Here is a 24,369-nt window from a genome sequence, read left to right on the forward strand (position 1 = left end):
CAAACAGACAAGGCTGTCTGTCAATCACATATATTCCTTCAGGAAGAGGAGTACATCATTGCCTCCAAAGTGGGATTCAGGAAGGAACGCCTAATTATATTTACTTCTATTTGTATCAGATTCATTCATATTTACCTTTTGTCTCACATTTTTTACTTTTGTTTTTTTAATTTTTATTTATGTATTTATTTATTAATTTATTTAAAGAGAGAGAGAGAAAGAGAGAGAACAAGCATGAGCATTAGAGGGGGAGAGTGAGAGAGAGAGAGAAAGAGAGAGAGAGAGAGAGAGACAGAGAGAGAATCTTAAGCAGGCTCTACACCCAGCAAGGAGCCCAATGTGGGGCTCGACCTCATGACCCTGCCATCATGACCTGAATGGCACGAAACCAACAGCTGGATGCTTAACTGACTGAGTTACCCGGGTGTCCCTATTTATTTCTTTAAGACTTTATTTTTAAGGAATCTCTATACCCAACATGGAGCTTGAACTTACAGCCTGGAGATCAAGAGTCACCTGTTCTACTGACTGAGCCAGCCACGCAGCCCCCTTTCTACTTTTCTACTTGGATGATGATTCTTACATACATGTTATATTAAGTCAGTAGCACAGGCATATAATTTGTAAGTAAAGAGATACACATCGGGATTGATGCTCAAGTTTTTAGGGGCGCCTGGGTGGTTCAGTCGGTTAAGTGGCCGACTTCGGCTCAGGTCATGATCTCGCCATCCATGAGTTTGAGCCCCGCATCGGGCTCTGTGCTGACAGCTCAGAGCCTGGAGCCTGCTTCCGATTCTGTGTCTCCTTCTCTTTCTGTCCCTCCCCCACTCACACTCTGTCTCTCTCTCAAAAATACAGATTAAAAAAAAAAAAGTTATGCTAAGTAAAATAAGCCAGACGCAAAAAGTCAAATCTTGAATTCATTTCACTTACATGAAATATCTAGAATAAGCCAATTCATAGAGACAGAAAGTATATCAGAGGTTATCAGGGGTAGGGGGAAAGAAAGAACAGGGAATATTATGGGTTAAATTGCATCTCCCCAACCCAAAATGATGTGCTGAAGTCCTAATCCCTGATACCTGAGAATGTGACATTATTTATCTGGAAATAAGGTCCGTGCAGATTGAACGAGGTGGAGGTCATGGTGGGGGGGCCCTAACCCAATATGACTGGTGTTCTTATAAAGAGGGGCAATTGAACTCAGAGACACACATACACAGAGGGGAGACGATGTGAATTCAGGAAGAAGAAGGCCATGTGACTGGATCCATGTGTGTCCAAGCCAAGGAATGCCAAAGACCGCAAGTAAACACCAGAGGCTAGAAGAGGCAAGGAAGGAGCCTTGCCCAGAGCTGTCAGAGAGAGCGTGGCTTTGTGGACACCTTGATTTCAGACTCCTAGCCTCCAGAACTGTGGGGACGATAAACCGCTATTGTTTTAAGCCACCTAGTTTTTGGTACTTTGTCATGACCACCCTAGGAAGCGAACCCAGGGAGTTATAGCTTAGGAGTTACAGAATTTCTGTTCAGAGTGATGAAAAAGCTCTGGAAATAGATAGCGGTGATGCTTGCACAATATTTCGAATGTAATGAATGCCAGCGAATTGCGCGATTAAAAATAATGTGGCAATTTTTTTGTGTTGTATATATTTTACCACAATTTAAAGCAATTAATAACGTAATATACACCAAATCATTGAATTGTACGTTTTTTCAAATGTTTATTTATTTTTGAGAGACAGAGCATGAGCGGGGGAGGGGCAGAGAGAGAAACACACACACAGAATCCGAAGCAGGCTCCAGGCTCTGGGCTGTCAACACAGAGCCTGACGCGGGGCTCGAACCCACGACTGCGAGATCACGACCTGAGCCGAAGTCGGCCGCTTAACCAACTGAGCCACCCAAGCACCCCAATCAATACAGCCACTTTGGAAGAAGTTTGGCAGTTTCTTACAGAACTAAAATACTCTTACCATACAATGTAGCAATCACAGTCCTTGGTATTTACCCAAATGAGTTGAAAATTTATGTCCACACAAAAACCTGTACATGAACATTCATGACATTCTTGAAGAGGCAAAACTGGAAGAGGACAGTGGTGCTCAGGGTTTTAGGGCAGTGAAACAACTCTGTCTGATGCCACAGTGGTGGATATGCTCATTATACATCTGTCCAAACCCATGGAACATGCACCACCAAGAGTGAACTCTGGACTTGGGGTGATATACGGGTGTATGGTAGATGGGACCTCCCTGTACTTTGTGCTCAGTTTCGCTGTGAATTTGAAACTGCTCTAAAAAATCCTGGGGCCCCTGGGTGGCTCAGTCGGTTGAGCCTCCGACTTCAGCTCAGGTCATGATCTCGCAGTTCGTGGGTTCAAGCCCCGCGTCAGGTCCTGGGCTGACAGCTCAGAGCCTGGAGCCTGCTTCGGATTCTGTGTGTGTGTCCTTCTCTCTCTGCCCTTCCCCCACTCACGGTCTGTCTTCCTCTCTCTCAAAAATAAGTAAACATTAAAAAAAAATTTTTTTTAATCCAAAATCTGGCACTGTCCAGAAAAATTTTAACAGGTCAATTTATCATTGTTATAAAGTTAAATTACTAAAAAAAAAAAAAAAAAAAGTTTGGAGGTCACGGCAAGAGGACATTTATATGTGGATAACAGCTCAGAGTTAACTCACCATAGGGATGACGGCGAAGGGATGGAGGTGAAGAGGTTCTATGTGAGAGTGAAGCAGCGGTGATGACCCAAGCCACCTCCTTTCTCCCGAGGAAGATGGCACCTGCGGAGGGCCGCGGGGCTAGGGCAAGTTGCGTAACCTCTCTGTGCTTTGGTTTCCCCATCTGTGAAATGGGGGCAATACCGCTATTAGCATTAATCGATATTTACTATTTGGAACATTAAACCGGGGAACTAATGCACAGTGCTGTTCATTGTGCCTGTCGCATGGGAAGCACTTGTGTATCACCCGGAACAGCGACCCCGGGGCCCTCTGAAGCCCCCCCCCCCCCCCACGCACCTGCTGTGGAGTGAGCGTTGGGGAGGGAAGTGTCGGCAAGAGAGTTAACATTTACTGAGAGACAACCACGTTGTGCTGGGCGCTCACTCAATTTCTCCCCCCACCCCCCGATTGTGAGGTGGGAACTCTCCTCCCAGAACTGGACACTCAGAAAGTTGCAGTGATTTGCCCCCAAATCACCCAGCTCGGTAGAAGCGACCGAACCAAGATGCACATCGGGTCTCCATGACACCCAACCAACTCATTTCCACTCTGCCAAGTGCCCGGGTACCCTGATTACCAATGAGACAGAGGAGAGGTGCAGAGCGTCGTGTCTCCCTATTCGGCAAGCCGCTTGGAGGTGACAGACACATCATGAAGAATATCACAGTTCCCTCCACGTGCTAAAGGCTGTGCCCGGAATGGAATGAGCACTGCATGTGGCCTCAGAAAATGTGGCACAAGTCCCAGCTACATCCACTACTAGTTGTGTGGCCATGAGCAGGTCACTTTACCTGGGCCTCAGTTTCCTCGTCAGTAAAATGGGCATAATAACTAGGCAGACCGCGTGGATTTTTGAAGGAAGCAACAAACCTAGAAATGTCTAGCAAGGGGATGGCATACAGGACATACCCAGTGCGCGTTTACTGAATGTGACATACCACCAAGAACAGAAGAGAGGGACAGAATCAGGCCTGGGGTCCAAGCTCACATGGCATCTCTTTCAGGAAGGCGGGGATCAGAGCTCCATTCCCCACACGGTGCCCATCAGGGAGGGAGTCAGGGAGGGGAGCTGGAGGTTCTCAGTTCCAACCCGGCAGCCCCCACTGCACACAAACACACCCTCTTCTACACAGCCCTCTGCCGGGAGGTTGCGCCACAGTGTCCCGTCCCCCATTCCCCCGGGCACAGCAGAGACCACAGCTGCGATCCAGCTGCGGAACCGGGCCCAGCCGCTCCCGACTGGCCTTGAGCCAGAGACAGGAAGCCGGGAAGAATTGTGCATGCCTGCCGGACACTGGGAAGGGGTGGACACCAGGGGCTGAGCCCGGGCCAGACTTGTGAGCGCATTGTGTAGAAAGGACTAGATGGGAGAGCTCCGTGGGGTCATGGTCACCCTTCATTGCCCGGAGGGCTCTGGGTGGGGGGAGGGGATTTGATAAGCCCCAGGAGGCTGGAAGGAGCACTGGTTTGGGAGTCTAGACACCCGGGATTTAGTAAGATTTTTCAACCCATTCACTGTGTAACATGCAATCAACCCCTTCCCCCTCCGGCCTCTTGGGAAACTGATCTATTGAGCTCTCTGTGGCAGACACCCTCCAGGGAATACACTGGCAGAGGAGACAGAGTCCCCTCTCTCCCGGAGCTTTCCTCCTGCCGATAAACAAACACGTGGAAGAGAAAACATGGCGAAAAGGTTGTGAAGAAAGAGAAAGTGCTGTGAGGGGACAGTGAGGGGTCCCGGACGGCCTCTGAGAAGGTGACACAAGCAGAGGAGACGTGGAAGTGAGGAAGGGGGCCGTGTGGAGATCTAGGGGAAGCACATTCTGAGCAGGGAGCAGAGCAACAGCAGAAGGCCTGAGGCAAGGAGAAAACACGAACTCAGGAAGCAGCCAGGCTGGAAGAGAATGAGCGAGGGAGACGAGGGTGGTGGTAGGAAGAACCCGTCTCCCAGAGCCCAGAGGCCACTGTTAAGCACTTGGCATTTTACTCTGAACCGATCAGTGGGCCCCAGGAGAGCCAGGCCGGGACAAGGGGAGCAGAGCCCGCCTGGTGTGTGTGAGTGGGTGGGAGTGGCATCTTAAACCTCCACTCATTTGCCCTGGGGTCCTACCCAAGTCCTTTGGGGAGAGTGGTGTGTAAGGCCTAGAGTGATCAGGGCACTTGGCTCAGATGAAAAACGTCAAGGAGCATCAGAAAAAACTCCATAATAAAGGGGGGCCTGGGTGGCTCAGTCTGTTGGGCGTCTGACTCTCAATATTGGCTCAGGTTGTGATCTCACAGGGTTGTGGGATGGAGCCCCGCGTTGTCAGGGCGGAGCCTGCTTAGGATTCTCTTTCTCTGCCTCTCCCCTACTTGTTCTTGTTCTCAAAATAAATGAACTTAAAAAAAAGAAGAAGAAAACACCGTAATGACAATAAGCAGTATCTTCCTGCAATATATCTAAAAATCAAAATTAATGCAAAAAATCCACAGTGCACAAAATGCCAACATTTTGTAAATCAATGCAGGGTCTAACCCTGAACTTGCACGATCCTGTCTCCCTGGCTTCACTCTAACCCCAGCCCTGGTTCCAATAAAACTTTATTTATGGAAATAGGCAGCTAGCTGGCAGGGCTGGAATTTGCTGATTTGGGTGTTTTAAATACTAAAATAACTGGATTAAAACGTTATGTATCTTGGCATCCTTCTAAATTTTGCACCCCAGCCAAGTGCCCCGTATACCTTACCCTAGTCCTGCTCCTGGACAACAGTGAAAGGATTGAGTTCGACACCGAGGGCCCCAATATTCAACCCTCCTGAAGCTCAGACAGATGCAAAGATTTCACCAGGGAAACGTATGGATGGTGGGGCTGGGATGTGAACTGTAGTCCCATGACAAGGCCCACCACCTGGCCATCACATCCTACTGTGCTCTGTCCTGGAATGTTGATTTCGATGAGTGTTGATTTTTTAAACCTTTATTCATGTATAATAAACACACAATGAAGCACATGTACCTGAAACGCTCACCTTGCTGAATTTTCACAAACTGAGCACACCTGTAAAACCAGCATGTGGGGATTCGATTCAAAGCCTATTTTACATTTCCAACAAAACAAACATATTAGTCCTGGGCCAGATTCCTAGGACTTGGGCGCAAGCAGGCGACTTGGGACCCTAAGGTCGGGGGACTGGACTGATCCAGAGTTTAAGGGCCCTGGATAGAGACTGAGAAGGGAGAAACGGTGCCCATCTAGGGAGTGTGGTTGAAGGGGGGGCCCTGTGGTGCAGGAGAGGGCAGACAGAGACGGTCCCTGGAGACAACGTCCCCCCACCCCCTCGGAGGAGGGCGAGGCCCACGCCGCGGGCCCAGGTAAGCCGGTAAGAATGCAGCAGTCGCCGGGCGCGGGTGCGTCCCGGTGACTCAGCCCTTGCCAGGAAGGGGGAGTTCACTCTGCTCTCCAGAGCTCCCAGACCGCAGCCTGGTCCGGGCTGGCTCCCGGGGCGCCAGGCCAGGGCCCCGCAGCAGGCAGCCCGGCCCCGGGAGCGGGACCCTTCCTCCAGGCCCTCCCCCCCCTTTCCGGTCGCAGCCACCTGGGGTCATCACAGGGACGCGGCCGCGGGTGGCGAGAGCGCGGCGAGCGAGCGCCGTGGGGCCACGGCAGTCCTGCCCCTGCCGCGACGGCGCCGCAGGGGCCTTCCAGCGGCGTAAGTAGCGACTGCGGGGGCTGGAGGAGGCCAAGGAGAGGCCCCGAGTCACTCACTCGGCTCCCGGTGTCCCAGCCCCCTGCTTCAAGCCCGGGCTGGAAGGCGGGATTAGGGGAACTGGCCTGGCGCCGCCGCCGCCTCCCTAATTGCTCACTGGCCGGCGTGGTGGGGCGCCCAGACTCGGCTCCGAGGCGGCCCGGGTCAAGTGTGGCCCAGACGCTGTCACCCCAGCGGCGGCCCCACCTGAGGATCATCCCACGGGCGCGCCCAGCGGGCCGCAGGCTCCAAGCCCTCCCCCATTCTCGGGGACCTGGTCCCGGGGTCACGCTGAAGGTCCTCGCCCCCCACCCACCCCCACCTCGGGCTGTCTGATGGCGGCTCCTTCCTGTCCCCACGGCCCCGAGGAGGGACTCAGCTCGCGATTCCAGATATGCTGTCGGGCTGTCCCTGCCTGGAGGGGCCCCTTCTCTCTTTCCCCGAACAGCCGCAGTTTGGAAGGCCTCGGACTCCGGTCTGGAGCCAAAAGAAGGGCTCAACTGGAGAACCTCTCTTTGCCTCCAAAGTTGGTTTTCTGACACAAATTCCCACGCACAGCTGGCAGGGCCGGGGCAGGGGGCGGGGGGGGGGGTGCGGATTAGGGATGCTCGGGGCTGCTACCGGACGCGGGAGGCTAGATGGTCACTAACCGGATTTCCCGGAGGGACAGCTTCTGGCGGAGTGGGCACGAGGTCTGTGAGCCCCAGGCCCCAGGCGGAGGGGGTGGGCGAAGGGTGCCCGAGGGCCTTGATCACTCCCATCTTTGGGACAACGAGATTTGGGGCCACAATTATTCAGACCATTGGCTCGAGGTGGTTGTGGTCACAGCGGTTTCTCTCTCTCTCTCTCTCTCTCTCTCTGTCTCTCTCTCTCTCTCTCTCTCTCTCTCTCTCTCTCTCTCGTTCTCCTGATTTCCCGAAAACTTTTGCAGAGTTTAGGGCAGGAGAAGGCGAGGGCGCGGCCCCTAGTGCGGCCCCTCGGGGCGCTGGGCCTGGGGGCGGGCGGAGATTTGGGGAGACTGGGGCCCAGCCCCGAAGTCGCGGAGGAAACGCGCGGAATCGGCTTCCTGTGGGGGCTCCGGCCGCGGCGCCCCGCGGACAGACGTGTCCGGCCCTGGCAGCGCCCGGCCCGGCGCGGGGAAGGGACGTGGGGGTGGGGGGGAGGGGGCGACGGGGAAGCCGGGGAGGGGGCGGGGAGAGGGTGGGCCTGGGAAGAGGGGAGGGGAGAGGCGAGCGGGGGAGGAGCGAGGGGGCTGGAGAGGGAGAAGGAAGAAGGAAGGGGGCGAGCGGCGCGAGCTGGCGCCGAAATGGGAGAAAGGAGCGAGTGAGAGGGGAGGGGGCGCGGGGCGAGCTGCGGGGAGCCGAGCGGCCCCTCGGCTGGGGCGCCCTCCGCAGGCGCGCATGGCAGCCTCCGCGCCGTGATCCCCGCCGGCTGAGCGAGTAGCGCGCAGCTTGCACGAGTAAGTTGGTCGGGGGGCCGCGCTGGAAAGGGGGGAGGCGCGCGTCTGCGGCCGGATCACCCCCCCCCCCGCGCGTTCCCCCCTCCCCTGCTGGCGCTAGGGGAAGGTCGGCCTCGCCCGCTGAGCCCTGTTTTCTGCAGGTCCCGGGCCGATGTCCCAGGTGAGTGGCCAGCGCCCCCCTCACTGCGACGCGCCCCATGGAGCCCCCAGCGCAGCCCCGGGCCCAGGTAGGACCACGGCTGAAGAGCGAGACTGGAAGGGAGCGGGGTGGGCGGCCAAGCCGGGGGAAGGAGGGGTGGGGGGGTGGGGGAGTTGGTTGGGGGGATTCGTTAATTCTCATTCCTCCTCCGGGAGACGCGGGGAGACGGTTCCGGGGAGCTTGGGTGGAGGTGGGGGTAAGGAGACTGGGTATGGGGACTGGGTCCAAGGAGAGTAGAGGGCTGGGGTGATGGGGGCAGGGCCGAATGGAGACGGCGGCTGCGCCAAACTGGCTCCAATTACCCCCACTCCCAACACCAGGCGCGCACACACACACACACACACACACACACACACACACACCGCGGTGTCTGTCCGTCTGGGACTTGTGTCCCAACCGTTTCTGCCCAGTGTGTAAATATTTATGGGGGCCTCAGGCTGGGGTTGGGGTGTCTGAGTCTTTCTCTCCTTCCCTTCCCCCAATCCAACGAGAGCCTAGCGCTTCCAGAAAACTTTTGTCCGCCGAAAGCTGCTGCAGGACCCGGCCCCTCCCCTCCTTGCCATCTTGTCTCCCTCGTCTTCCTCCCCACCCGGGCCTCGCCGCTCCCACCCTGCAGGCGCGCGCGTACACACACACACACACACACACACACACACACACACACTCCAACCAAGTGCCCATAGCTGGAGTGAAATGCCCCTTCCCCCACCTCGCAGGGTCTGTAACCTCTCTGGGATTCTTGCGGGAGCCTCCCACCCCAGGAAGGCTTTGCAACTGCCAGAGAGAGATATGGGGTGGGAGCCCTGAGGCTGTGGCTCTCAGTCCATTGTCCTCATTGTGCGGATGTAAACTGAGGCTCACAGTGGCACGCAGGGCCCGGGAGAAGTGGGGATTTGTTCGGGGGCAGTGTGGCGGAGAACAAGAATCTAGGCCCAGATTTCGGGACTTCAGCTCTAGGTTAGTCTCATATTCTTTTGCCTTCCTCTCACCCACCCCCCTCTCCCTTTCTCCCCTCTTTGAGACTCTGAATAAAGAAGGTCTGGTCCTGGGTCTCTGACACCAACTGCCTGCATAGCCTTGGACAATTTCCTTCCCCTCTCTGGCCTCAGTCTCCACCTCTGCCCATAGGGGCCTGTGTGCCTGTTGGAGAGGCCGTCACCTCCCCAGGTCTATCTGGTGCACACCCAGGGCCACCTCAGTGGGGCAAGGACAAGTGGAAGATGTCTGGCCAAGGGCCAACGTGTAGATGGGACTCGTGTGCCTGCTGAGTATCCCCGCTAACCCTCAGATTCTCTCTCCTCTTTGTGGGGCCCTTGGAGCAGAGACTTCTGGAGAATAAGCTCCTCCAAGAAGTGGACTCCTTCTTCAGCCTGGAGAGAGAGGTTGGGGCGAGGGCCAGGAAGGATCTTTCTCTGTGTCTGGGAACCTCTCTCCCTCTCAGCTTCTCTCACCCCTCCTCACTTTCTGGGCCTCTCCTCTTTCTCTCCCACCCTCTCTCTCCCGCCCTGCCTTCTTTCTCTGCTCATCCGTTTTCTCCGCTTTCTCCCCCACTACCTCCTTGCAAGCTCGACTCTCCTGTGTGACCCATTCCGAGTGCTAGCAGGGAGCCGAGGGGGCTGGATGTGCTCAGGGAGGGTGGGCCACCTGGAGGGGTAAACTCTAGGCTGTAACTTAAGGCTCCCCCGACCCAGAGCCCCAGCGAGCCCCCTCCCCAGCCTGAGCTGGGCCAGACAATGTGGCTTTCATAACTCGAGGAGGCCTGGCTCTGCCGCCTTGGGAGAAAGAACCCTGCTGCCCAGGAAGCCCAAACCGCAGGAGACCCAGCCAAAACCCCACAGACGCCGAGACCAGAATCCCCCACACTCCCTGCCGAGGGCTGACAGAACAGCAAGGCCAGAGAGCTGCCTCTGGGGGCCCTGTTGGCAGGACAGCCTCGGAGCAAGTTCCCCCCTCCCTCAGCCACCCAAGATGCAGACGGGGTGCAAGGGGACTCAGGGTAGCTCTGGCTGGGGCAAGTGGCCAAGCCCCCACACCCTTGGCTCCCCCAGTACCTCCTCCCCACCCACCCCTGTGAGCCCCGGAGAGCCTGGCTCCCTTACCCACGGCAGATTTCTGTCCAGCACTGGGGCGTCACATTCCTGCTTTTGGTTCTAAATTGAATTTCCTGGGGAATTGGAGCCTTCAGACCTAAAATAAAACCAGCCCGACCCAGCCTAACTGGCCAGCTCAGGCTGTCTTCAGTCCTCAGCCTGGTGGCTGGGATTGGGACTGATGTGTCACAAGTGTGCATCCAGTGAGCTTACATTCTCGTCTTCTTGGAGTCTGGAGCCAAGTGCTACCCCTAATCCTCACCCCCTCATTCTCCCTCCTGCCCCTGACCTGGGGCATTCCAAATTCCAGGACTCGGTCCTCACCAATGGGATATTTGTCGAGTGCCCACTGGGGGTGCAGAGATGAACCGTGACACCACGGGAGCAAGCTGGGGAGGGCTGCAGTCTGTCTGGTCGAGGAGCTGTGACCTCACTGTGAGATATAAGTAACAACAGGTGTTAAATGGGTCCTAAGTTCTCAGGAGAGGGGCCACTCCAAGGAGGTCTATTGGCTTGAAGATCAAGGGAAGGCTTTCTAGAGAAAAGGGTGAAGCTGGAGCTGGGCCATGAAGGATAGGTTGGATTGGAGGAGTGGGAGAAGGGAGGGGTAGGGCCTTCCGGTCAAGAGGAGTGTGTAAGCAAGGGTGGATTGGTCAGAAGGCTCGGTGGTGACCTGAGACCATGGAGAGGTCCGGCTGCCTGGAAACAGAATCCCTGTCCATTCATCAGGCTGAAGATGTAGACTGAGGGGCCTTGAATGCCAGGCCAAGTAGAGATTGGGGTCCGAGGTTCCAGTCCCTACCCTCTGAGCAGAGAGATCCTGGCCCTCTCCAGAGACAGGCAGAAGTCCAAGGGGGAGAAGCCTGAATCCACTGCCCACAAGATAATGGAGAGGGCTGGGTTTGAGAGACCAGGCATTGGAGCTCCGGAACAAGGACCCCAGAGTGAACCCATCCCACCGAAAGAAATTCCCCGTACTCTGCGGTCCAGGAGCACCCCTCACCTTGGAGGGCAGCAGGAGGAAGGAGCCCCCAGGGCTCCTGCTGAAGTTGTGGGTCTCCCTACCTTCCCTCTTGGGCTTGCAGATTTAAACGGGACTTTTCCGCTCCCTTCTGGGAGGCCTTTCCAGAACTCAGGGCATTGGCTTGAACCCTATCCTGTGTCAGGGAAGAAAGTGTGTCAAGGCAGAGGGACTGCTGCCTTTCTATAGTTCCCTCTTGTGGATGGAGACCCTAGAGAGAGATGCAGGGCTGGGGCTTGGTCTCTTGGTTGAGCACTTGAGCTCCACCTCTCGTCTGACTTTTCTGCTCCATGGGCTTCTAGGGAAAGCTGTTTCCTGGTCCAGCACCTGGGCACTGGGCCATCTGGGTAGTATCTCGGTCATAGCTCAGGTCTCCCCGCCACTTCTTAATGCCTCCTCATTTTGCTTCCATGTCTCTGGGCACTCAGCACGAGTTCCTTGTGCCCTCGGGGTCGCGTCTGTTGGGTCCCCTCCTCACTCCAGGAGGCCTGTCCTCTGTGTTTCCAGGTCACGATGACTGGAGTGGATTGTCTTTCCTCCCTAACAACCTTCCAGGTCTGAGCCCTGCCCCAGAATGGCCCGTTTCCTCCAGGAGGGCCTCCTCGGAACTTGGGCTGGGCTGTCTAACTTCCTGTCTGCACTGGCCTCGAGGTCACCAGCCCCATAGGTGACCTACAAGAAGAGACCGCCAGAGAGTGGCGACACTAGGGGTGGAGGGAAGAAATGGGGACCAGTCTCCCTAACCCCGCTTTCTCACCTTTATCCCTTTCCAACCCTGGAGGGGGGCCAAGGGAGCTGCAGTCCTGGCTCCCTCTGTGGCAGAACGGATGGTGTCATCCCGGTGCACCCCAGTGACCTCAGGAGAAAGCCTGGGAAGCGACCACAAGGCCCCAGTTCTCTAGGCTCACCAGCCTCAACGCCACCAAATGACTGTGGCTTCCCTTGTTCACGATGTAACCGTTCACCCTGGGATGTTGGCTTCCCGCTGCTATTCTTGAAATGTCTTTTTCCCCTTCTTTGCTGATTATCCAAGACCCAGTGTGGTCGTTGTCTTCTCCGGGAAATGTCCTAGAGACACAGCACGCACACTCACCCCTGGATGAGTGCCCATCTTCTGTGCTTCCACAGCCTAGCGTACCTCCTGCCCCTCAGTGTGTGTGACTGCCCCCCACCCTCCCACAGAGAACTCCTGGGGCAGTGACCTGGTCTGTCTCATTTTGGTCTACCCAGCACTTGACGTATTGTAAGTTGCATTATAGCTGCTTAATAAATGTTAAACCAATGGCAGAGGGAGGGAGGGAGGGAGGGAGGGAGGGAGGGAGGGAGGGCGGAAGGAAGGAAGGAAGGAAGGAAGGAAGGAAGGAAGGGGAGGGAGAAAAGAAGGAAGGAAGGAAAGGGACGGAGGGAGGGAGGGAAGAAGGAAGGAAGGGGAGGGAGGGAGGGAGGGAGGGAGGGAGGGAGGAAGGAAGGAAGGAAGGAAAGAAGGAAAGGGAGGGAGGAAGAAGGGAAGGAAGGAAAGGAAGGAAGGAAGGAAGGAAGGAAGGAAGGAAGGAAGGAAAAGGGAGGGAGGAAGGAAAGGGAGGGAGGGAAGAAGGAAGTAAGGAAGGAAAGGAGGTAGGGAAGAAGGGAGAATGGAAGGATAGAAGGAGGGAGGGAGGATGGATGGAAGGAAGGAAGGAAGGAAGGAAGGAAGGTGGAAAAAAGAAAGGAAAGGAGAGGGGGAAGGAAAGAGGGAGGGAGGACAGATGGAAGGAAGGAAGGAAGGAAAGGAGGGAGAGAGGAAGGAAAGGGAGGAAGAGAGGAAGGAAGGAAAGGAGGGAGGGAAGAAGGAAGGAAGGAAGGGAGGAAGGGGAAGGAGGGAGGAAGGAAGGAAAGGGAGGGAGGAAGGAAGGAAGAAAGGAAAGGGAGGAAGGAAGGAAGGAAGGAAAGAAGGAAAGGGAGGGAGGAAGGAGGGAAGGAAGGAAAGGGAGGGAGGGAGGGAGGAAGGAAGGAAGGAAAGGAAAGGGAAGGAGGAAAGAAAGGGAGGGAGGGAGGGAGGGAAGAAGGAAGTAAGTAAGGAAAGGAGGTAGGGAAGAAGGGAGAATGGAAGGATAGAAGGAAGGAAGGAGGATGGATGGAAGGAAGGAAGGAGGATGGATGGAAGGAAGGAAGGAAGGAAGGAAGGAAGGAAGGTGGAAAGAAGAAAGGAAAGGAGAGGGGGAAGGAAGGAGGGAGGGAGGACAGATGGAAGGAAGGAAGGAAAGAAAGAAAGGGAGGAAGGAAGGAAAGGAGGGAGGGAGGAAGGAAAGGGAGGGAGAGAGGAAGGAGGGAAGGAGGAAGGAAGGAAGGGAGAAAGGGGAAGGAGGGAGGAAGGAAGGAAGGAAAGGGAGGGAGGGAGGAAGGAAGGAAAGGGAGGGAGGGAGGAAGGAAGGAAAGGGAGGGAGGAAGGAAGGAAGAAAGGAAAGGGAGGAAGGAAGGAAGGAAGGAAGGAAGGAAGGAAGGAAAGGGAGGGAGGGAGGAAGGAGGGAAGGAAGGAAAGGGAGGGAGGGAGGGAGGAAGGAAGGAAAGGAAAGGGAAGGAGGAAAGAAAGGGAGGGAGGGAGGGAGGGAGGGAAGAAGGAAGTAAGTAAGGAAAGGAGGTAGGGAAGAAGGGAGAATGGAAGGATAGAAGGAAGGAGGGAGGATGGATGGAAGGAAGGAAGGAGGATGGATGGAAGGAAGGAAGGTAGAAAGAAGAAAGGAAAGGAGAGGGGGAAGGAAGGAAGGAGGACAGATGGAAGGAAGGAAGGAAAGAAAGGGAGGAAGGAAGGAAGGAAAGGAGGGAGGGAAGGAGGAAGGAAGGAAGGAAAGGAAGGAAGGAAGGAAGGCAGGCGAGGAAGGAAGGGAAGAGAGGGAGGGAAGAAGGAAGGAAGGAAGGAAGGAAGGAAGGAAGGAAGGAAGGCAGGCGAGGAAGGAAGGGAAGAGAGGGAGGGAAGAAGGAAGGAAGGAAGGCAGGCGAGGAAGGAAGGCAGGCGAGGAAGGAAGGCAGGCGAGGAAGGAAGGGAAGAGAGGGAGTGAAGAAGGAAGGAAGGAAGGAAGGAAGGAAGGAAGGAAGGAAGGAAAGAAGGGAGGAAAGGAAAGGAAGGGAGGGAGGAAGGAAGGAAGAAGGGAAAGGGAGGAAGGAAGGAAGGAAAGCGAGGAAGGAAGGGAAGAGAGGGAGGGAAGAAGGAAGGAAGGAAAGAAGGAAGGAAGAAAGAAAGGAAGGAAAGGGAGAGAGGGAAGAAGGAAGGGAGGGAGGAAAGGAGGGAGAGAAGGAAGAATGGAAGGATAGAAGGAAGGAAAGAAGGAAGGAAGGAAGGAAGGAAGGAAGGAAGGAAGGAAGGAAGGAAGGAAGGGAGGAAAGGAAAGGAAAGGAAGGGAGGGAGGAGAGGTTCATGAATGGCCCCCTACATGCCAGGGCACTGCTGAACATTTCATCTACTCTTTGAAACCCTGAGGGATAAGCACTAGGACCTGTCTTTACACACAAGGGAACACAAGTTCTGGTCACTTGCCCAAGCTGGTTACTGATAAAAGCCAGGGCGTGGGTCTTCCAGCTCCATGCTCAGGCCTTTTTCATGACACTACATGGGAGGGACGGTGCTGGCTGTCAGGGCCATGGCACGGTGTCTCTAGGGCCAAAGGCTGGAATGGGTCAGGCTCCTCCCTTCCTGGGAGTTAGGACTCAAACCCTGAACCTCCATGTTCGCGCCAGCTTGGTCTTAGCCCCCAGGAGCCATGTCTGAGCTGTTGTCTAGACCAGGCTCAGGGCTAGGAGAGGTGCCATCTGGTAGGCATTGCTCCTCCCCGGGTGTCTCTGTGCTCACCTGCTCCTCTTGTCCCACCCGTATGATCTTCCAGAAGGCGTTTGACTCTGCTCTCGTTACCCCAGGTAGTGAGGGGGCTTTCACTGGGCCCAAAGAGTGGGTGGGGCTGGAGGGAACCCTCCCCCTGCCTCCCTGGAGCAGCCATGGTCACTGTGAGGGGCGCCCAACACATAACTCTGCTGCCCTCCAAAGATTCAGGAGCCCTGCGCCCCCCTCCCGCCCCAGCTTCTGTCTCTTCGAAGGGCCTGTGGTTTTCCCAGGCAGGTGTGAGCACGTCCCTCGGTCTAGTGCTGTCTGTCCTGTTTACTTGGGTTCCCGGGGCCTCGTCCCCTTGGCCATGGGGACCAGGATCTTTGGAACAAGGATTGCTCGGGGCCCAGGGAGGCAGCGGAGCCCCTGGATGGATCCCTCCCCTCCGGCTGCTCCCACCCCCCAGACCTGCATGCCCAGCCCTCATCGACTCCTCTAATGATCACCCTCCTCTCCCTACTCCCTTCTTTTGGAGAAGGACAGAGAAGGACAGCGTATGCATGCCCCTGTGTTCTCTGTGACTGAGTCTGTCTCTGTTTCCAAGACTAGTCTTTGTGTATCTCTCGGTCGCTCTGGGCGTGTCTCGGTCACTTTGTGTGGTGGGCACAGGCGGGCGTTGATCATTTACTCTCTGGGTTTCTGCCCTTTCTTTTCCTTCTCTGCCTGTGGCTCTCCTCTCCCTGTGCCCTTGTGGTCTCTGTGTCTCTCTGTGTCTCTTGTTTCTACGTCTCCCCTGCTTCCAACATGGCATGCAGTGGGGGGGGGGGGGGCGGGGAGCACCCTCTCTGAGCCCCTGTTACCCTGAATACACAGCCGGTGGTCTGATGAGAGGATCAGGCTGCACCCTGTACCCTGTAATTGCCCGCCTGGCTCCGGGGCCCCATGGCCCCCGACTTCACCCTCCTGGCTCCCAGCTTACCCTCAGTCAGGCCTTCCCACACCCCAGGGGTGGCACCGGGGGGGGATTGGGAGTCCAGGCCCCTTTCTGCCGCCCTCCCCTACCTCCCATCCCCCTAACCCTCTTGCCCTGGGCCCAGGGGGCCCTAGTCTTGCCACCTCAGGAGCTGTGGGTTTGAAGTTTGCTCCATTTCTGCCTTCCGCCCACCCTGCACTGAGGGGCTGAGCTCCTCACTGTAATTACATGTGGCTGCGGTCCGCCTCTTCCCAGCCTCCTGGGCCGGCTCCCTGCCTCTCTTCCTGCCCGGCCCCTCTGCCTCAGGCCCGTCCTTCTCCTCACCCCCAGGTCTCTGATTCCTTCTCCTGCTCTCATCCTATTTGACCGGGCTTCGCCCTATCTGTCACTCTCGCCCTTCCGGTAATCATGTTCCCTTCTCTGTCGCCTCTGCCTCTGTCCCCATCCTTACCTGCCTCCCCCTCACTTTCTCTCTACTGAACCTCCCTCCTGTCCCAGGCTGTCTGTCATGGGGCTTCTGGGGGCTCCCTCTTTCAGTGCCCAAAGCTGCCTTCTGATGCTGTCTCTCTCTCTCTCTCTCTCTCTCTCTCTGCTTCTTCCTTTCATTGTCCCTTTGGTTCTTCCCCTGTCACTCTTTTTTTTTTTTTTTTTAATTTATTTTGAGAGAGAGAGTGAGTGTGGGGGAGGGGCAGAGAGAGAGACTCCCAAGCAGGCTCTGAACTGATGCAGGGCTCGAACCCACAAACCACGAGATCATGACCTGAGCTGAAGTCATGAGCCCCCCACCCCCATCACTCTCGATGCCTGTCCCTACTCTCCATCACTGACCATCTGTCTGTTCTCTCCTGCTCCGCGGTTCTGCCTCTTCTCCCCACTTCCCTTCATACTGCACATCGCTGGGGCGCCTGGGTGGCTCAGTCAGCTGAGCGTCCACCTCCTGATTTCGGCTCAGGTCATGATCTTGGAGTCTGTGGGACTGAGCCCCGCATCGGGCTCCGCACTGACAGAAAGGAGCCTGCTTGGGATTCCGGCTCCCTCGCTCTCTGCCCCTCCCCCACTTGTGCTCTCTGTCTCTCCGTCTCTCTCTGTCTGTCTCTCTCTCTCAAAATAAACAAATAAACATTAAAAAAAAAAAACACTGCACATCTCTGGCCCCTTTCCCTGACAACCACACGGACACATGTAAACACATGCACTCACGTGCACGCATACACACACACACACACACACACCCTTGATCACTCGTGGGTTTTGTTTTGGGAACTTTCTATTTTGGAGCCTGGCACTGTTGCCAGATAGGGTAAGGGCTGGGTAGCTGGTACAAAGAGACAGAGAATGAGGGCTCATGGCATTCTGGGCTGTGGGAAGGGGACCAGGGCTGGGCAGACAGGAGGGCACCAGGAAAATATACCTTCGTCGTCTGATTTTTCTCTAGCCCAGACCCAACCCCTCCTGCCTGAGCTGGAGGTAGTAACAGGATCCACGCACCCTGTGGAGGCAGCGCTAGAGGAGGACTCCCTGGAAGAGGCGGCACCCCCCATGCCCCAAGGCAATGGCCCTGGGGCCCCTCAGGCCCTGGACAGCACTGACCTCGACGGCCCCACAGAAGCTGTGACACGTGAGTCCTAGGGAGCCAGGGGATGCGGGTGGCAACATGGAGGGGTCGCGCCAGGGAATCCGATTCTTACGGGCTGGCGGAAACGCAGCCGTCGCCCGCGGGAGCCTAGCACAGGGCCAGGACCTTGAGGGGTGGGCGACAGAAAGGCATGGTCACTGTCCTTTCTGTCTAGGAAAGAGACCGCCACAGGCAAAATGACTGGTATAAGATCAGTTCACAAGGAGTGTGGACAGGCTCCAGGCGATATGGTTCAGGACAAGAGGGCGTGTGGCCATATGAAAGGAAGAAGGGGGCTGGGGGTGCTGGGGGCAGGGAGCCAGAGCAGAGCCCCGCTGGATCCCACCCTTCCGGGCGTCAAGGGTGAAGAGGCAGGAGAGAAGCCCCCAGCTGCCCTGGGCAGAAGGGAGCCCACCCCCAGGCTTGGCTCGAGGAGGCCTCCGAGGAGGTCCTGGAGGGAGGGAATTCTTCCCCTTCGCTCTCAAGAGAGGGGGAGGGGCAGCCAGAGCCATTTGTATTTAATAATAAGATCCACAAAATCCGTAGACACATTTGCCCTTTCCAACCTTCTCTCCCTAAAGGATCTCACGAGCTCTTCAAAGCAGCCTGTAGCGAGGCAGCAGGATAGCTCTTGCCAAGTCCATTTTACAGATGAGGAGACTGAGGCACACAGAACCACTCAGCCTGGACACAGCTGGGGAACTCAGGTCTCCCGGCCCAGTGCTCTCTCCTATGCCTTCCTGCCCAGCTGGCAGGGCTCAGCAGGGAGCTGCCTTCAGCCAGGGCATCTGGGGCTAAGTTGGACTCCCTGGAAGTCGGGGTTACTAAATCCTGCTAGCGCACTGCCCTCAGCCTCCTCTAGACACACCCACCAGCAGAATCGAGAGAAAGAGGTCAGCGCCGTGGCCACAGAGGAGGGGGCCTGGATGGGAGTCGGACAGACACCTCTGTGTCTATGGGCCCGAGTGTTTGCTCTGTGACTCAGTCCCCACGGCCACCCCCATGGCTATGGCCACAGGCAAGCTCTGTGTCTGCCCGAACCTCCCAGGGCCCTCAGCTCACCACACACTCCCGCCCTCTGGTCACTGTGCCCATGTTTAGGCATCAGGGCAGGGGGCACGGAAGCTGGCCAAGGACTCGGGCCGGTCTCCCGCCACCACGGGGCCAAGAGGTGGGAGCAGGATGATTCAGGCCTGGCTGCTTCCCATGGCCTTACCCCTGTTTACCCAGATGCAGGCACCAGCCACACCTCAGGGCCAAAGGCTCCCAGCACGGAGCTGCTCCAGAGCCCTGCTCCCATCCTCTCCTGACTCCCCACCTGGTCCTCGGCTCCTTTCTCACAGCCTCCATCCCCTCCCCACTCCACTTCCTCGCTGTGGAATCTTGGGCAGGTTTTACCCTCTCCACACCTCAGTTTTTTCATCTGTGAAATGGGGCCGGTAATAGTCGATCTGTCACAACTACGACACGGAAAGCTCTCGGCACGGTGCTGGTACCTCATCACAGCTCCACGCGTAAGCTACTAGTTCTGAGACTAGTGATGGTTGGGATGTAGCAGCCTATTCCCCAGTCCTCCATCTCCCAGCCTCTGCTCCCTTCCTGCCTCTGCGTCCCGAGCCCCAGCTCTTAGCCTCCAGGCTGGGCCCACCTCCGACATTTACTAGCTGTGGGACCTTGGACAAGTTACTGTACTCCTCTAGGACTCCGTTTCCTCCTCTGTGAAAGGTGGGTCCTGCCCTATGGAGATACTCAGAGGCTTTGGTGAGAGAAGAATTAGCATGACAAGTGCTTAGAAGGGTGGAGGCGAGTAGTCAGTGCTCCCTGACTGGACGTGACCGCCACCATTTCTTAGAAGGCCCAACCAGGGGACGCTTCCCCAGTCAGGGGACGCTCTGAGGCCAACTTCCCCTCTCCTCAGCCTGCCGGGACTCGGGGACCCAGACCCCAGTGCGTAGAGATGGAAGTGTCCCGCACACATTTACAGAGTCCTCCCGAGGGGTCAGCAGCCCTGAGTGGCTGAGGGGTCCCAGAGCTCTGCTTCTCCCTCCCCTCCCCCAAACACACACACACACACACACACACACACACACACACACACACATACACACCTCCCCTCATCTCTTGTGAACAGAACCATGCCATCCAGGTGAGCAAACCTGAGGTGAGGAAAGGGACTGGGTGCTTTGGGGGGGATTCCCAGACCCAGCTTCCCTGTACCCCACTGATGAAGCTGAAGTTTGGTCCCTCAGCCTGAGATGGGGACTCAGAGAATTCCTGGCCTCGGGGACCCCCCCTCCCCCACCGCTGGCCTCTCTTCCCTTGTCACCCTTCTCACCCAGACCCCCAAGGGCCCCACAGCAGACTCTGCCAGCCACCCCACAGAGGCGGACAGGGCAGGGGAGCCGAGGAGAAGAGAGGGGCTGTGAGGGCCCCTGGAGTCCAGGGCCAGGGCGTTCATCTCCAAACAGATGTTTCCAATAAATCACCCAGCACACGAAGGGCAAAAACAGCTGGGGGCTTGGCAGGGGCTGAGGTGAAGGTTAACTGCTTCGCTGCTGTCCTTCCTCACCCCAGCCAAACAGTCCTTACCCCTGACCACCGTCCCTCTTGCCAAAACCCCAGGACTCCAAGGGCAGGAGAATGGATTTCATGTGGGGTAAGAAGATGGGGTCCAGGGCTCTGAGTCCCTCCTCTTGTCTTGCACCTCTGTCTTTTCTGGAGGGAGCACTGGCCTGGGAGTCATGGGCCAGGCTCAACTCTGCTATTTCCTGGTGTGCCTCCGGGCACATCAGTTCTGCTCTCTGGGCCTCAGTTTCCCCATCTGCAGAATACACGGCCGACTAGTTGGCCTGTGGTGTATCTAAGGACCGGGCCAGAGCTCTGGGAGGTCGGCCCCCCACCCCGGGGTCCCCCATTAACCTTTCTCATTGTCTCTCTAGGCCAGCCTCAGGGGAACCCCTTGGGCTGCACCCCTCTGGTGGCGAATGGCTCAGGCCACCCCTCGGAGCTGGGCAGCACCAGGCGGGCGGGGAATGGTGCCCTGGGTGGCCCCAAGGCCCACCGGAAGTTGCAGACACACCCGTCTCTCGCCAGCCAGGGCAGCAAGAAGGGCAAGAGCAGCACCAAATCTGCTGCCTCCCAGATCCCCCTCCAGGCGCAGGAAGGTAAGCACCCCATCCCACCTCTCCCTGGGAGAGGCCTCCAAAGGCATGATGCAGCAGCATTTTCACCAGGTTGCTCGTTAGAAGTTCAGTCTCAGCCCCGCGCCAGGCCTACCGGCTCTGAACCTCGGGGTAGGGCCCAGGAGACTGGCCTGGGAATCTGGCCAACTACACCTGGTGGGTAAATCGAGGCACAGCTGCTTTCTCAAGACCAGCCCCTCCCCATCTCTGCTCACGGAGAGTTGCCGTAACAAGGAAGAAAACCATGTGGGCTGATCCTGTGTAAGCCACCCCATTTCTGGAAACACAGCTTCCCTCAAGGAATGGAACCTCTGTTTAGTGAGAGCAGGACACCCAGCAGAATAAAATGAAGCACCATCATCAGATACTCACATGGGGGTGCAGCGAGGACTGTGTGCTCCGGCGGGGGCGGGGGGGGGGGGCGCCGTGGTACGGCGGGAAGTCAGAGAACCCAGATACGCCAGCCATCGTTCCTGCAATGCAGAGGGGCCTCTGCAGGGCCGCCCTGGGCAGCCAGCTTTTCCACCTCATGAGGCATCAGTTCAGCATGGGTGACGGCCCCCTGTAGCTCAGTGGTACTTGACCTTCACCCCAGAATTTTTAAGTGAGCCCTGTCCACTCCGGGGGACTCCGTCCGGCCTGGTCTTCTGCAAACAGGATTCAGTGTGCACATTTGCACGTAATGTGTTCACCAACTTTCCCACAGAACAGATTCTGCCCAACAGTCTTAATTATGAAGGGAGTATTCGTTCATTTAAAATGTACTGCGCATCTGCTACGAGCCAGGCCCTGTGCTGGGTAACCAGTCCGTGGCCTCTAAAGCTCTCATGAGAAAGACAAACAGGTAATCACCATATGGGGTGATAAATACACTGACAAAGCCACACACTGGAGATTATGCAAACAACCCCAGGGGACCCCACACCAGCCCAGAAAGCTGGGGAGGACGAGTCTGGGCAGGCTCCCGAGGTGTCTGAGCAAGCTTTAAAGGGTGAGTAGGAGTATCTAGCCAGGAGGGGCATTAACACAGAAGTGAGAAATGGCTAGTTTGGCTAGATCATGAAATTATGTAAGGAATGGGGAAAGGTGAGACTCCAAAAAGGCAGGGGCTCTGGGGGTGGGAGGCACCTGGTTAACTCTACCCTGGACCTAGACTTTATCTGGAAGGCAATAGGGAGCCATTGAAGGGTTTTAAACAAGGTAGTGACTTCCATCGGATCTGCATTTGAAGAGAACGCCCTCGTTCAGTTTGCAGGTAGGTTGCAGGGGCTCCGAGCTGTCCCTCCACACAGTCCCTCCACACAGAAATGAGGCAGGAGAGTCAGATCCTCCGTGGTGTGAGACTCTCTGGAGGGGAGGCCAGGGGCCCACCTGCCGCGTGCCCAGCCCCTGGGAGGGATGCCAGCTCAACATCCTGGCAGCACACTGAGTGGAACTAGCCTGCCTGGTTTGGGTTCCCAGCTCCACCGTTTCCCCGCTGGCTGCCCAAGGGTAGGCTCACGCGTTAATTCAGCTACCATTTACTTACCTCGATGTCAGGCACCTTCTAGGGACTAGTAACATGCCAGTGACTACAGCGGACAAAGACGCCTGCCTTACATGTTAGTAGGAGGAGAAAGCTGTGCAGAGCCATGGAAGGTGATAAGTCCTGGGGGTAGGGAGGAGGCGAAGCAGGCCAGGGGCGGGGCTGAAGGAGCTGGGGTGCGGCCAGCAGGTCACAGAGATGGTGGTTGTGGAAAGCCACAGCAGAGTGATCCAGGGGGACAGTGTGGGAGGAGACCAGGTCACGTGGGACCGTGGGGGCCACTGTGAGATCTTTGGCTTTTACTCCTAGTGAGGCGGAAGCCGCTGGAGGGCTCTGAGCACAGGAGGGATGGACTCCACTGAGGTTTTGCAAGGGTCCCTCTGGGCTACTGTGTGGGGAGTGGGTGCAGGGAGGGGTAGTCAAAGGCGGGGAGTGGGGTGACCAGTGAGAGGGCTGTTGCAGTTGCCCTGGTGAGAGAGCAACAGAATGGCAGGATTCTGCTGGGTCTATTTTGAAGTGACTTCTCTGTGCCTCAGTTTTTTCATCTGTAGAGTGGGGCTAAGAGTGGCCCCATCTCATGGAATCCTTGCAAGTTTAAATGAGTTTCAGTCATGCCCAACACTTAGAACAGTGCCTGGGACGGGCTACCACTCAGTGTGTGTGTTAAATAAATGACTCAGGGTGTCGAAGAGCGGGCCTCGGGGTCCAGACCGCCTGGGCTCAGACCCTGGCTCTGAAGCCAATGGGGCAGGTGCATGTAACTCTGTGCCTTGGGGTCATGCCCTGGAAAGAATCACCATTTCTCTGAGCTGTGGGAGGGTAGGGGAGCGCTCGTGAGCCCCCTGTGGCTGGGTCTCTGGCCCCTTGGCTGTCTCACGGCCCTGTCCCCCCACCCGTGCCCGCAGACTGCTGCGTCCACTGCATCCTGTCCTGCCTGTTCTGCGAGTTCCTGACGCTGTGCAACATCGTCCTGGACTGCGCCACGTGCGGCTCCTGCAGCTCCGAGGACTCGTGCCTCTGCTGCTGCTGCTGTGGCTCTGGCGAGTGCGCCGACTGCGACCTGCCCTGCGACCTGGACTGCGGCATCGTGGACGCCTGCTGCGAGTCCGCCGACTGCCTGGAGATCTGCATGGAGTGCTGCGGCCTCTGCTTCTCCTCCTGACCGCCGCCGCCCCCGCAGGGTCCCTCGCGCCCGCAGCCCGGGGGCGGGGACGCGCGAGGCCACCTCCGCGGAGGCGGCGGGGGGGCGGGGCCGCTGCAGCGCCGCCTCCTCGCGGTTCCCGGGACCGACGGTGGCCCCGGACACCCGGCGGGCGGGCGGGCTGGGGTGGGAGCCGCGCCTGGCCCCGCGGCCTGGGCTGCGGAACACTGTGAACGTGGGGCGCAGGGACGCGGGGGAGGCGGGGCCGGCGGGCGGTGCGCTCCTCTACCTCTCACCGCCCCTGGCGCCCGCCTCCCGCAGCCCAGGCTCCGAGGACAGCAAAATGTGAAGTGAGACACCCCAGCCCGCCCTGGGCCAAGCCCCTCCCCAGTCTTCTTCCTGGGACCCGCGGGGGCCTGACCCCTGCGGTGACCCCCGAAGTCCCCCAGAGGGCAGGGCTGGGCCAGAAGGGACGGGAACGTATAGAGACGACTGGAAGGGGGGAGAGGGAGGGAATGGAGGGAGGGTCTGTTCTATTTGTTGCTGTAAATAAAGTTATTTGTCCAGCTCAGATTTCCTCGGCTCTCGTGACTACTCACGAGTCCACAGACCCCGAGACTCCGAAGCAAACACCCACCTCCCCCCACCCCCCCCCCCACACACACACAAAGCACCCAAATGGATGAGCCTTCCTTCTGGGGTCTGTTCTCTTCATGTTCCCCTCCCTCCTTCACGGTCCCCTGAAAGGCAGCAAGGGTACAGACTCCCCACCATTATTTCCCTCTTCCCATCAAAGGGAAGGGGTGAAGCCCAGGGAGGGAAGAGTTAACCCTTGGCATAGAATTAATTAACAACAGATGTGTTCGGGTTTTGATTAATTAATCTCCTGCTGCCTCCTGCTTCTCGAAGCCCTTTCCGTGATGGCT

The 24,369-nt window shown here is 57.1% G+C and overlaps 1 protein-coding gene across 3 annotated transcripts; it reads left to right on the forward strand.

The window, feature by feature from the left end:
- The first annotated feature begins 6,302 nt into the window (after positions 1-6,302).
- MDFI (MyoD family inhibitor) lies at positions 6,303-23,578 on the forward strand. Of its 3 annotated transcripts, none has more exons than XM_042937291.1 (5): positions 6,303-6,409; positions 8,045-8,131; positions 17,416-17,598; positions 20,535-20,759; positions 23,208-23,578. In XM_042937291.1, the coding sequence occupies exons 2-5, from the start codon at positions 8,056-8,058 to the stop codon at positions 23,462-23,464; spliced, it is 741 nt and encodes a 246-aa protein (XP_042793225.1). In that variant the 5' UTR covers positions 6,303-6,409; positions 8,045-8,055; the 3' UTR covers positions 23,465-23,578. The 3 variants fall into 3 exon arrangements, with proteins under 3 accessions (XP_042793225.1, XP_042793226.1, XP_042793224.1); XM_042937292.1 differs by lacking the exon at positions 6,303-6,409 and adding an exon at positions 7,069-7,137; XM_042937290.1 differs by lacking the exon at positions 6,303-6,409 and adding an exon at positions 7,729-7,904 and having other exon boundaries at positions 23,208-23,577.
- The last annotated feature ends 791 nt before the right edge of the window (positions 23,579-24,369 follow it).

The sequence above is a fragment of the Panthera leo genome, chromosome B2 (genome assembly GCF_018350215.1).
Source record: "Panthera leo isolate Ple1 chromosome B2, P.leo_Ple1_pat1.1, whole genome shotgun sequence".
Classification (NCBI taxonomy): Eukaryota; Metazoa; Chordata; class Mammalia; order Carnivora; family Felidae; genus Panthera; species Panthera leo.

What these genes read in the sequence shown, in the direction of transcription:
- MDFI (XM_042937291.1), top strand. Translation starts at nt 8,056, where the DNA reads ATGTCCCAGGTGAGTGGCCAGCGCCCCCCTCACTGCGACGCGCCCCAT. An exon ending in CAGCGCAGCCCCGGGCCCAG is followed by an intron (nt 8,132 to 17,415) that starts GTAGGACCACGG and finishes ATTTTTCTCTAG; the next exon opens with CCCAGACCCAACCCCTCCTG. An exon ending in CCCCCTCCAGGCGCAGGAAG is followed by an intron (nt 20,760 to 23,207) that starts GTAAGCACCCCA and finishes CCGTGCCCGCAG; the next exon opens with ACTGCTGCGTCCACTGCATC.